General features: G+C 35.9%; 1 protein-coding gene across 2 annotated transcripts in view; it reads right to left on the bottom strand.

The window, feature by feature from the left end:
• LOC109068233 (ephrin type-A receptor 3-like) overlaps positions 1 to 13,347 on the bottom strand; it is a 115,534-nt gene that overhangs the window by 34,392 nt on the left and 67,795 nt on the right. For both annotated transcript variants that reach the window (XM_042718730.1, XM_042718731.1), the window contains exons 7-8: positions 12,971 to 13,133; positions 10,817 to 10,925 (exon numbers count right to left, since the gene is read on the bottom strand). In XM_042718730.1, the coding sequence (XP_042574664.1) occupies positions 10,817 to 10,925; positions 12,971 to 13,133 (272 nt within the window). The remainder of the gene's footprint in view (positions 1 to 10,816; positions 10,926 to 12,970; positions 13,134 to 13,347) is intronic.

The raw sequence follows: 13,347 nt of genomic DNA, 5'->3' as shown, positions 1-13,347 counted from the left end.
CAGAACATTCTGCCACACAGAGCAGACAGATATGAGATGTTCGGTACACCAGGGTCTGCTATTGTACTTTGCTGACGGGAGAAAAAAAGCTGTTCCCACTCTACGTGAAGGTCTAGCACATTTCAGCTTCATATTTCCTCATTCTCTGAATCGCACACTCAATTTACATTTCAATTTACCCTCCCGGTCTAATATGCTGTCACATGAGCGCCGTTCTTCTTCATGACGGCTTCCAGCTTTCTGTCCTGCAGATCATATACTGTGGCTTCTATAACGAATAGTTCACCTTAAAATGCTAATTCTGTCATCATTTATTCACCTTCATCTCATTCTGTATGACTTTCTGTCTTCCATGATTTTAATGTTTAAACAATATCCTGGCCACTCTTTTGCCAAAATGCATCATAAAAGTATAATAAAAGCAGACCATTCAAATCAGTCATCTAAAGCCATTCAATAGCTTTGTGTGATTAACAGACAGAAATTGAAATTGTCAAAATCTTGACATCCAACATAGTTCTCACTGACGTTCATGATATTTCATATTAGAAGTAAGGATATCTGATCCATCTACTAATCATTTTGAGTTTAATATTTCCAATGAACTGATTGTTCACAGAACCATCTGAATGATTTGTTCACTTATTTTTATGTTTTATTTTCCATAAAGCTATCGCATTGCTTCAGACAACTTGGAATATAATGTACGATTCGTATGAAAACATCACTATTTGTCTTATTCTATAACTTTTACTCTTATTTAGATTCAAATAGCTTTATTAGTATAGTCAAATTTGGGGGTTTTGGGGTCAGTTGATTTTTTTGTAATGATATTAATACTTCTATTCACCAAAGATGCATTAAATTGATCAAAGGTGACAATAATAGACATTTAGAATGTATCAGAAAAAAAAAAAAGTTATTTTGAAGTTTTTAATCATGAGAGAATCCTGAAAAATATGTATAATGGTTTTCACAAAAATATTACGCAGCACAAACTTTTTCTACATTGCTAATAAATGATTATTGAGCACCAAATCAGCATATTAAAATGATTTCTGAAAGACTGTGTTACACTAAAACTGGAGTAAATGCTGTTAAAAATTTACTCAGCTTTGCCAGAAAAAAGGAATAAATTACACTTTAAAATGCATTAAAATTGAAAAAGATACTGCAATAATATTTCACAATAATATTTCAGCCTTAGCAACTTTTGAGCAGAAATACACATGTAAAAAATTATACAAAAATGCAATTAAATAAATGTATTAATAAAAATGCAAGCAGTAATTTTATGCATGTCGCACAGTGTTTCAGTTATTTTTATCCTTTCCTTTTCTCTTATCTGACCTTTAACTCTTTGGAACTTCCATCACAATCGTTTCTCCTCTCGCTATATTTTCACATCTACATCTTGACACTCTTTGAGGGTTTGAGTCGGAGCAGAGCTGACGATTGTGCTGACAGTGTGCTTTCTGCTCGGAGCGCTCAGTTGGGCTGCAGCATACTAACACTATTGAAATGAGACTTGGGGAGAAAGTGATCTGCTGTAACAGGAACCCTAGAGCTGTAGAGCCCATTCCCATCAGCCTCTGCCCTGAACACCGAGCTGACTAAGGCGCTTTTTGATTCCCCCATCTCTGCGAGGTGCCTGGTGTGAAAAACGGCTCTCCCAAAACAGAATTTCTTTAGGATCAAGAAAGCTGGCCAGACAAAGACGGCGGTGTGATCAAACAGAAGGGAACTTTCTACTCTGCGTGAGCACAGATGGATGGTTTTTTTTACACCGAGACTCCTTTAGAAGAAAGTTTGATACCTTTAAACTGAGTAAATATGGATGTAAAGGGAGGCTTTGAAACCAAATTGAAATGTGAATCTAATGGAAGTTCAAAGGCTGGAAAGACACAAAGGAACTTCTCAACCTTGACTGAACCTTCTCGAAATTCGAACTTTGGACAAATGACGACAAACATGCTGTATAATGAGAAATATTTTATATGACAAGCAGGCTTTCTCGATATTCAGATCAGTCGATCAAGACAAGCAGGACTACAGAAATAGGAGGACGGGTCAGGGTTCTCCTCTATCCTCCTGGCATTCCATTCATCTCCATTAAAGCCTCCCTAGCCACATGTCCTTGCCAACTGTTTCTAACTGACTCGCAATTAGGTGAAAAAAATGGTTCAGATATTCCCATGGCTGCCGCTGCCCTTACCCTCGCGCTCCAGCAGTGTGTTGAATTACGATCACCTCATCTGGTTTAATTCACCCGGCATCTCATTTTACAAACACAAAGTGGACCGCCGTAGAAACAGGAGGAAGGGAGTCAGCATCAAGTAAGCCTTTTGCTAAAGAGTAATCAGTGACTGTTTGGTCAAAGCGATGACCCTTTGAAATACCAGTCAGTTTATAATAAACGTAAAATTAAAACTTCCTTTTTGACCATGATTTTTATTCAAACCAGCATGGGTGTTCATCATAGGCTTCTGCAAAATACACACATCTGACCTCCACGCTGACCTTCTCTACTGCTCCGTTCCACCTTTTAAACATTCTCCTCATCTCAGAGTGATGAATGGCAGGCGGTCTTAAATGTTGATTTCCTGTTTGGCGCACGTCTGGGCTGGGGAAGAGCTGTAAAACCTGAGAGGAGCCTGCAAAGGGCACAGCATGAAGTTATTTCCTCCCATAATGCTTAATTGCTTGTTTGATTACCTTGTGTTTTTCACAGCATTAAAACGGGAGGTGACCAACCTTAGCCTTTCATTTGACAATAAGCATGTGACCTTGAGATAACCGCCCATGCTGACGACACAAAACAGCTATGGTCAAGCTGATATGTGGATTTTACTTTTTATTAATGGGAGGACTAAAGAAGCGTAGGAGACAAAGTGACCTTCTCAGGTCTGCAACAAGCCAACAAGCCAAATCACGCAGCTTATGCTGGAATTCTAAAAAAAAATGATTCTGTTTAAAAATACCTGCTGAGCACTCTTACAAACTAAACTAAAAATTTCACAGCCTGATGAAGAACTTTTCAAAGTTCAACAAAGGACTTTTTATTCTCTTAAATAAAAGGGAATTCTCACATTAATGCCATAGAAGAACCATTTTTGGTTCTTTCAAAAAATCTTAAAAACCTTTTTCCACTATAAAGAACATTTTGTGGAATGGAAAGGAACAATGCATGTCAAAAAATAACCATTAAACCATAGATGCCAATGAAGAATCTTTATTTTTAAAGTATTTAGAAATATAAAGTTCTGGTGCTTAAAATAGTTAAAAATGTAAAAAAAAAAATATATATATATATATATTTTCATGATTTCTGAAAGAAAATGTTTCAGATGACATCAGATATTAACAATGTATAAGTGTAACTTCAAAATAAAGATTTTATTAATTTTTTTAATGGTTCTATGCGGCATCTTAGGTTCAACTTGTCTAATGAAGCTTAATTTTTCATTGCATTGCAGTTTTAGGGGCTATATATAGATATTTAGAAATTGAAATAGTCCTTGATGTGACATTATAGATTCTTTAGATGGTTTCTGGGTTTCTTAAAGAGATAGTCCACCAAAAAAATAAAAATCATGTCATTCCAAACCCATATGACTGACTTGTGCAAAACACAAAAGATGATTTTTTTGAAGAATGTTTCAGCTGTTTTTGCCCAGACAATTACAGTCAGTGGGGTCCAAAGCAACACTGGACCCCATTGACTTTCAATGTATGGACCAAAAAAAACGTTTGGAACAACATAAGGGTGAGTAAATGATAAGAGAATTTAATGTTTTGGGTGACTACGGCATGCTGATCTAAAGAACCTAGAATCTCACATCAGTTACATTGTTTAATCTCTAAAGATCTCTACAGTCCATATAACTCAAATGTACAATGAAAAATAATGCTTGATAAAAAGAGTTGAACCTAAGGTACTGCAATAAACACTGAAGAACTGTCATTTTGAAGATTGTTGCATAAAAAGTTTATAACAACGTTTATACGTTGTTAACATCTAAAGCGAAGCACTTTTGGTATAATTCAGATTAGACAGCAGTGTCCGTGTTTGAAGTCAGAATCAAAGTAAATGCTTTTGAGAGGCCTCTATTACTGAGGAACAAAAAAAGAAAATTACGCGAATGATCTCGTCAACATTCGGTAATGAAGAAATTGAACAAATGACAGCACTTTGTTCTGAACCCTTTGTTCATATACTGTCATGCCAATAAAGAGAGAGCGAGAGAAACAGGAATAGGATTTTTTTCTGGGCTTCAGAACATCTAAACCGCACACAATGTAGATCAAAAGAGAAGTTACAACAACACTACACAGTGTCCATACAAGATTAGTCTCGAAAAATGGACAATAAAGCTGAAAGGGATGCACAGAGATGCTCTCCAGTGCTCCGTATTTTTGGTGAGGGAATGTTTTGGCCCGCAGTGGCTGTCAGCAGGGTTGATTAGCATAAACGACAGGCTTTTTTCAAAGATCAGACGATTTCTAATCATTCGGTGTGTTTGCCACAGTGCTAATAGGATGGAGACGGACAGAGAAATGCCCCCCTAACGCTTTCATCACGCGGAGTGGCTCTTCAGATTAATGGCAATCAGCGACACCCACGGCTCCAGCTCACAGGAGCCGTCATCGCTGCACCGTACGGTCATTACATTATCAAGCAATAACAGATAGCCAGAATGAATGCGAAACAAAATGCTCGTCCCTCGTCTCTTGATCCCTCATTTCTTTAAGCTACTTTCTCTTGGCTCCTTTCTCTGTTGGAGGAGACCTGGCAGACCTCCAAGGCCTGTGCTTGCTATTTTAAAAAAAGATTTACTCCAGCTAAAGTCATTATTAGTGAACTGAAGAGATTAAATTGAGATATGTGCTAAATTCCAGGACGTGTTTCTGATAGGTGTGGAGAAACATCTAATTTGTTAACGATTCATTACAGTAATTGAGAATGCAGGAGAGAAAATTGAGGTGATAATGATCCTATTTCTGAGAGCCGCTTTTTATTAGTTTGATTCAGTACAGCAGTCAGATTCCAATTAATTAAGGAGTCTGACCTCTGACATGATGACTAGTGTCGCCTAATCTATGCAGGGGCCATGCATGTAATAAAACTCTCATTTGCTAAGCGGCCCAAAGAAAATGAAAAGACAAAGTGCATGCCTTTGTTTTGGCGAAAAACGACTGTAAATTAGACTAAGCATGATAGCAGGTTCATTTCGGTTGACTTTTAATTAGAGATAATAAATACTAAGGATACAAATCGTGAAAGGTTATTTGTTCAGTTAATTATGAAAGCAATCTTTAAAATTATCATTCAAAAAATTAAATGCTATTATTATTATTATTAAATTTCTAATGCCAAATTTAAGAAAAATATTAACAAAAGCACTATATAAAACTATATAACAACAGCATTAATGTTATATTATATTAATGTAATAAAATAGTAATATAACATTTTCATAACGCATAATAATACTAATACTACTACTAATATTTTTAAAAGACTATATTTATATTTATATAAATATATTATTGTATAATTAATAATAATATGAAATATTTCATAAATCATAGTAATAATAATGCTATTTTTATAATAAAACAATTATTATAGAATTATTATTATTAAAAATAATATTACATTTTCATAAAGCATAATAATACTGCTATTTTATAACAATAACAGTATTATTATTATTATTATTATTATTATTATTATTATTATTATTATTATTATTATCATCTCAGAAAACCAATCATATTTCCAATGCCATAACCTATATCTAACTTTCTTTTGTTGTTCTGAGCAAAGTTTTCTGAGGAAAGTACTACAGCACATGGAAATTTACACTCCCTCCCTGAAGACTTAAAGCTCGAACCACACAAACAAGCCTGTCACCTCTTTCCTAGCAAGAGGTTTAAGATTCCCTTCCAGTATAATTGTGCTTGACAGGCGGCAGCTTGCTTTGCTTTCATTATCTCAGTGTTTACTTCTCTTTTATGCTGACTGTGCGATATTTCAGTCGCTACTCAAATCGCAGCGCTCAAAATGAACTGAGCTATAGTGCCGTCCATCCTATAGAAACAATTATAGCAGCAGCCCTGCTGCCAAAGAGCGATTTTACACACAGCGAGTATATTGTGGTGAGAGGCCAGTCCATCACGTTAAGAGGATGGGAGAACCATTACACCTCTGGATAAACGTGAGAAGCATGTGTGTGAATGTGTTTGCACATGAGTGTGTAAATGAGAATGCACTGAGAAGGGCCCGCTGGCTTTAGACTTGGAAACCAAGCTCCTATGAAGCTTTGTGTTCACCATTCCAGCTTTTATAATGGGACAGCTCTTCAGTTTATAAGCAGTTTTGGCTCTAAAACATTATTATGTCTGTTGTGCTACAATTTCAGGCGAGGGAAGGCGCTTTGGTGAGTCTGCTAGCAGCACAGATGCATTTATACCAGGGCAGAAAAACTAAGAGCCAAACGTTAAATTGTTAAATTGGTGCCATTTGGCCAATCAAAGATATCACTTCGATGTTAGCACACACAGGCACACTTGAGGTAAAACTGAACATTTTATGCAGAAATCCATTACGAACATTGCAGCGCCATAACCTGTTGGACAGATAATGGGAGGATGAAAATTATCAAAAACATGTTGGAGAGCATGAAGTGTTCTCAGCTTCAGAAGAAACGTTCTACTCGCATGAGAGTGAGTGAGCGTATGAAGCACACTTTCCTGTCATCATTAAGTTTTAAGAATAACCCAAGGCCTGTAGCAGATGCTTCGAAGATAACATCCCATTGACAAAGAGCTGCTGCTTCTGTCTGATTAGATCGGCTTGAAAATCTTCCTGTGCACTTCATCTTTCATTACAGAGACAGATCCATCTGTGCCATACTAGCATCATCAAGGAGATAAGTGAATGATCTCTTGTAGAATCTCAAATTATTTCCACCATCATGACAGACTATATCTGAAAAAGGCAGTAGAGGGGTTTAAAAGCACAGTATACACTTATAGAGGTGTACCAGGGAGGGAACAAATGAATGGGAAAAATCATGATGCACAATATGGCAGCTCTAGAAATTAAAATCCCAATTTGTTTTCTCGAGAGCAAGCATGCACATTTAATTAGACATGCCTGGAAATAAGTTCATGCAAATACTTTTCAATGTTTACAGTTACTCATGCAATTGTAGAAATGCATTATTTGCAGTCGATCTTAATGAATTTATTCCAAAAGTGTCCAAAAATCAGGAACTACTGAAATAAATCATGCATATAATATGTATACAAAATATTTATATAATAAGAGTAATACGCAACATGTAGCTGGTCATGTGATCTTAACATAGCGCTCCCATGATACGACCTACTATACAGAACATATATAGGCTATTGACAATTCACTATGATTTTAAACATTTTTAAAAGTACAATTTAATTTGACAGTTTCAAGTTAATGCATAAGTTTCTTACAAACACACGGTTTTTCACTTCACAAGATGTTAATTGATAGAGTGGAGTCATGTGGATTGTTGTGATGTTTTTATCAGACTCTCATTTTGACGGCACCCATTCACTGCAGAGGATACATTGGTGAGCAAGTGATTTTCTTTTCTAAATCAGCTCTAATGAAGAAACAAACATCTTGGATGGCCTGAGGGTAAGTACATTTTCAGGAAACTGTCATTATTGGCTAAACTATTACTAACTATTTAAATGAGGGAAAATCATCTTTGAGATGCATAACACTGCAATTCGTATGAATAATTTATTAAATATTAAAAAAAAAAAAACACAGTAGCTATTGATAATCATTCAAAAAGAATGTGCTTGCTTGATTTGCGTGCAGCAGAAAATATAAAAAAAATGTAATTAAAAGACAAATATTGGCATGTGTAGCGCGCACGCCAAATAATTAGGCGCTCCACTGAGGATACGGCTTAAAAGAGATTATCCTAAAGGATAGAGGGAGTTAGACGTGGGAGTAAAATAGGTTTTCCAACTTTCTCATAAGTTAAAAACAAAAATAATTGTCTGGCAATGATGAGAGCAGCAGTGATGTTTGAGAAGTCGGACACCTAAACTTGCAGGAGATTCCCAGCCGTTAGCACCCACCTGCCGTGTTTTAATTGCTTTTTAGGGAAACAGACTTTTAAAAAGAAATAATAGTCCGAATTTGATGACTGAACACCATCTGCCTGCTGTAACACATGCCAGTTTCTCCTGTTGTCCATATACAAGACCATAAATATTCTATATTCTGTCAGCCAATGTAAGTCCCTGGTGCACTGAACAAGCAAATTAAAATAGCATTATTTATTTATTTACTTATTTTGATCTCAGCTGTTATTTTATTCACATAAAAACTAAAGCGATCACAGGGAATGGAAAGAAGAGAAAGGGATAGCTTGTGGGCTAATGGCTCCAACTAAAACTTTATTTCTATTAGCCAGTTCACTTACAGTTTTTATTATTGAGAATTTGACTGTATGACTATTTACAAAAATGCATTTTTATGGTATGCTAATCATGCTCGCCTATTTTCATTCAACAAGGGGAATGACACTAATTAGATGTATTTCAAACGATAATATTAAAGCACAGATCCCAGCCTCAGTGGAGCAGGCAATGCTGATGTTAAAATCTCTAAATTATGCATTATCTCTGTGAGCCAGGTGAAGTAATCAACAGTACAAAAATATGCTAACGGTGCTGTAGCCTTAGCAAAATATTGCTCATGTTTTTATCTACAGAAAATAGAGAAAGAGGGAGGGAGGGCGCGAGAGAAGAGGAGTGTGGGGAATAAAGACTGAAAATAATGAAGTAAAACAAGCTGAAAACTGCAAGACTAACCAGCCACTCTGCTACTGTTTGTTTATTAATTCACTCGTTCCTTCATTCAATTGTTTGCTTGTTAATGCGTTTGTTCTTTCATTCATTTGTTCACTCTTTCATTCACTTGTCATTCGTAAGCTCTTTCATCCCTGGTGTGATTCTTATATAAAAAAAGATGGATATACTTGGCAGCTATAGCGACCTCATGGTACTTCAGAGGAAACAAAATGGACTCAACAGGTCAAGTGGGATTTTAGCAGACCAAGACGTGAAGAGCAGTAAGGTGATTATGCTTTTCGATCTCTTGCCCTAAAATCCTGAGCTGCATGAAGTGAAACTATTCTCAATGTTTGAAAGTAAGCCAACGGTTCAGCATGAGGACATATAGCTGGCCGGCAGGGGTTATTGAGGACTGACTTTTCTCTGAAGAACGATACCGTTTGCAAAATCTTTCTATAGTATGTCAGACAGCTGTGCTACAGTAGAGACTTACGCCTGAGGCCCGTAGCCAAAGGAATAATCTTCTGGCAAACCTGCACACGGTGGAATAATAAAAATACATTTGGGGGCCTCAAATTTGTGGGAAAGACTGTATATCTGCATTATGTTAGCAAGTCTACAGTATAGCTTTTGTAACATATTTCACTGTGTCTGAATGACTTGTGTGAGCCCTGTTTAATTAGGACTAATTAAACCCATTATTTTCATTAAAGTTGAACTGTTTTAACTTGACACTATTAACTAAATAACTATTGAACAAAACAAATGTCTACACAAAAAAATAAAAATAAAATAATAATAAAAAAAATGAAGGCCATAAGGATGAGCATTGCCACAAACATTGCTCAAAAAGCAGAACATTTGAAATCTGACAGTAACTGTTGAAACGTATTGTTCAAGCCGCAGAATTTCTAACAGCACCTCAAGGGAGAGGAATTTAGAGATGCAACATCTCTGACAGAGTTTGATGTGCTGACAGTCCGACAACATACTGTCAAAATCTTTTCAGAAAATGTGTCTTTTAATTTCATTTTGCAAATTCAAAAATATTAGAGCTCAAAACATGAGACTACTAGCCATCTTCAGTAATTGACCATCCTTCTTTTCTATGTTGTCTTCCCTTCTACAGTTATCTGAGGAGCACCAATCAACACTGACTGTTCTCTCAATGCATTCTGTTTTTCCAGCCTTCACTCCGGACCTTGAGCTCTAATTGGAAATGCATGAAGCTGAGTAAAACCTGCAGAGAATTACTGTACTGCACCACTTTTTCTGGTCTTGCGTATTCCAATCTTACATATTTATTGTTTTGGTTTATAGTTGAGTGGTTGGAGATTAATTATTTGTTGCACATCAATCCATTACGTTCATTTCTACATGCTCTCAGCAGGCTAACATGGGTCTTTTCTAGTCAATACTGAATAGGGCACTCAGCATGATAGGCAATCACCTCAGATCAATACTAATGTTTTTAGAGACTTCAGGCTAGCTTTGTTCGAGAAAGAAACCACTATTTAATTCAGTCAGAGTATATTTATTATCAGCATTAATTTATAGGCTCAGTACTTCTCATCCAACTGACTGCACCGTGTTTTCTGCTTCAGCTACTGTATGAATAGCAAAGATGCTGTGCAAAATGTCTCCTCAGACTTCAATTTGAACACTTTCTTCTAGATTTTTAGGAGCCTATAAGACACACCTCACCGAGTGCCTGTATTGGGTTGTTCTAGTTCTTTTAAATGCTTCGGCATGGAAGAATCCACATTTCATTTTCTAATTCAAAGTTCAATTTCTTGTAAAATCGCCATTTGACAGCAGCTCTCAGATCTAACGAACAGAAGCGTTTTATTTTGCTCTGTAATATCAGCCCTCGGGACCAGTACACCTTCCTCCAAGATGGTTTAGAACGACTGAAGCAAAGGTCAGATGCTGTTAAAAGGAAGCCTATTCTTACCGTCCACTCACTACAAAACACGCCACCAGGAAGATAAGGAGCACAATGCCACCGGCTATGGACACCGCAAGGATTGTGGACTGGTTAGGGTCCCCAATGGCCAGCATATCTAAAGATGGAAAAAAGAGAAAAAGAGACACATTTGCATCAGTGTTAACCCTCGTGTTCTGTTTTTGAGATTGCTTCGCTTCCTTTTTGGCCTCAGAGACCCCAATGAGTTCCTCTGACTTAAAACCCACAAGAAAGATATCCAGGCATGTGATCAGCTAGGGCCAAAAAAAAAAATCATATTTTATATCAAACAAGCAATACAGCATCTTTCATGGAGACTTTTTGGAGGACTTTTTAAAGTATGCGGTCTCTTAGACCCCAAAGAGGGTTAAATACAAAAAAAGCTTCAACATCAAAATAAACATTTTAAACCATACTCAAAAACCATAACCACATGCAAAATATCCACAAAAAATCAAGACTAAAGCATTATAAAATACTCAAATCAACCAAATAAAAACCAAATAAAATATGTTAACAGAGGGAATAACATTCCATGTCAGATAGCATAATGGCAGATATATGGATTTTATGCTGCTGCAATCGACTCATTACTCAAAACAAATACATCATTTATCAAGCCCGGCAACGCATGAGTAACCGCCTCTTTCAGGAAAATGAATATCTCCAGCAACAGAAATTGATTTAGAATTCCACTCAACTGCACCACGTACAGAAAGAGATCGCAACTTCCTGAGTGAGGACCAGATGCATGAAATATGCTAAATAGGAATTTATTTTTTTCCTTTTCTTTTTTACATTATAAAGGATTTTTGCCCTTTTTGACAGTTATTTTGACAGGACAGTGAGAGATATGATCAGAAAAGACATCGAGAACAGAGGCAAGCATGGTTCATGATATATAAAAACTGGAAACCTTTACAGTCAACCTGCATTAAACATGAAAATCCCATTAGCGCTGTCAAACAATTAGTTGTGATTAATCACATCCAAAATAACAGTTTTTGTTTACATAATATATGTGTGTGTACTGGGTATATTTATTATTTATATATAAATAAATACAAAAGTATGCATATATTTCAGAAAAATACATTATGTTTGTATATTAAATATATTTAAATATACTATAAATTATATAATATAATATGAATATATATTATATGAAAATGAACATAAATATATATGTAAATACATGTAAATATTTTCAAAATATATACTGTATGTCTGTGTATTTATATATACATAATAAATATGCACAGTACACACACATATATTATGTAAACAAAAACTTTTATTTTGGATGCAATTAATTGCGATTAATCGTTTTACAGCACTAAATGCTATTAAATGCAGATTAAATTTAGCAGCCAAAACTAAAATAAATAATAAATAAATTACAACTATAGTACTCTGCAAAAAAATTAAGTAAACTAAAACTAACAACAAGTGAAAGTTACCAAAAACTCCTGGAAAGATGAGTTGAAAGTAAAATAAATAAATAAATAAAAATTCACTATTATAATAACCTAACCACTAGCCAATGGTTTCATAAATTGATTTTTCAACATTATCAGACTAAACATATGCAATTTACAGCCTGTTTTGCTCTGATGTGTATCGTATGAACAAATGCATATGGTGTAAGCCGTTTATGAATGTCACTGTGAGCCAAAGGCTTAAGCATTTCTCATATAATTAAAAGAGCAATTACTATACTGGACTCCGTTAACTTTCAGCTTGGCAGATCAGGGCCGCTGAGCTCTGTGATATGCTTCCAGAGATGCTCGCCGGGCCGTAACATACTTTAAATTAGGTGCATATACCACAAGGTCTCTGTGTTTACCGTATGCCCCAAAGCCTTTTAAAATGTGCCTCCATTCTTTGATCCCTATCAAAGGAACATTGACTCAACACAGCCTTGTTTGTCCTCACAAGACACACACCCTGCACGCTCCCAATGAGCATATGCAGGAGGTTTGGTAAATAAGTCACACACTAGCTCACCATATTAAATTCAAAAGCAGTGTCCTGAAATTCCAGGCATCTGCTCAACAATGGAAAGAGGAACAAAACATGCAAAAATATATAGAAGAAAGTAAAAGAAATAGGAAACTGTTGAGAAAAGCATAAAGTCATTACCCTCATGACTGGTCTCCAGCTCTATCTCTCCACCGTAGTTTCCGTAGCCTCCGTCAGTGCGCGCCCTCACTCTGAACACATAGGTGGTGCCCGGCTTCAGCCCCTCCACTGTCATTGTGTGAGCTTTGGTCTTCAGAACAGTGTAGTTCTGGTCTCTTTGGTTCTGGAATGGAAAAAAATACAGCAACATTCACATTCACTTACAGTGAGATTTGTTAAATTGGATTCAGAGATTGAGGATAAAATAATTATTTGAGTTGTAAAGCGTTCCTGTCCGATTTTATTGTGGATTATACTACTGTTTAAAAGTTTAAGGTCGATATAAATGCCTTCGAAAGAAAATGTTCTTATGCTCACCAGGGCTGGATATATTTGAT

Source organism: Cyprinus carpio, chromosome B2 (genome assembly GCF_018340385.1).
Source record: "Cyprinus carpio isolate SPL01 chromosome B2, ASM1834038v1, whole genome shotgun sequence".
NCBI lineage: Eukaryota > Metazoa > Chordata > Actinopteri > Cypriniformes > Cyprinidae > Cyprinus > Cyprinus carpio.
This window is presented reverse-complemented; position numbering and strand designations above follow the sequence as displayed.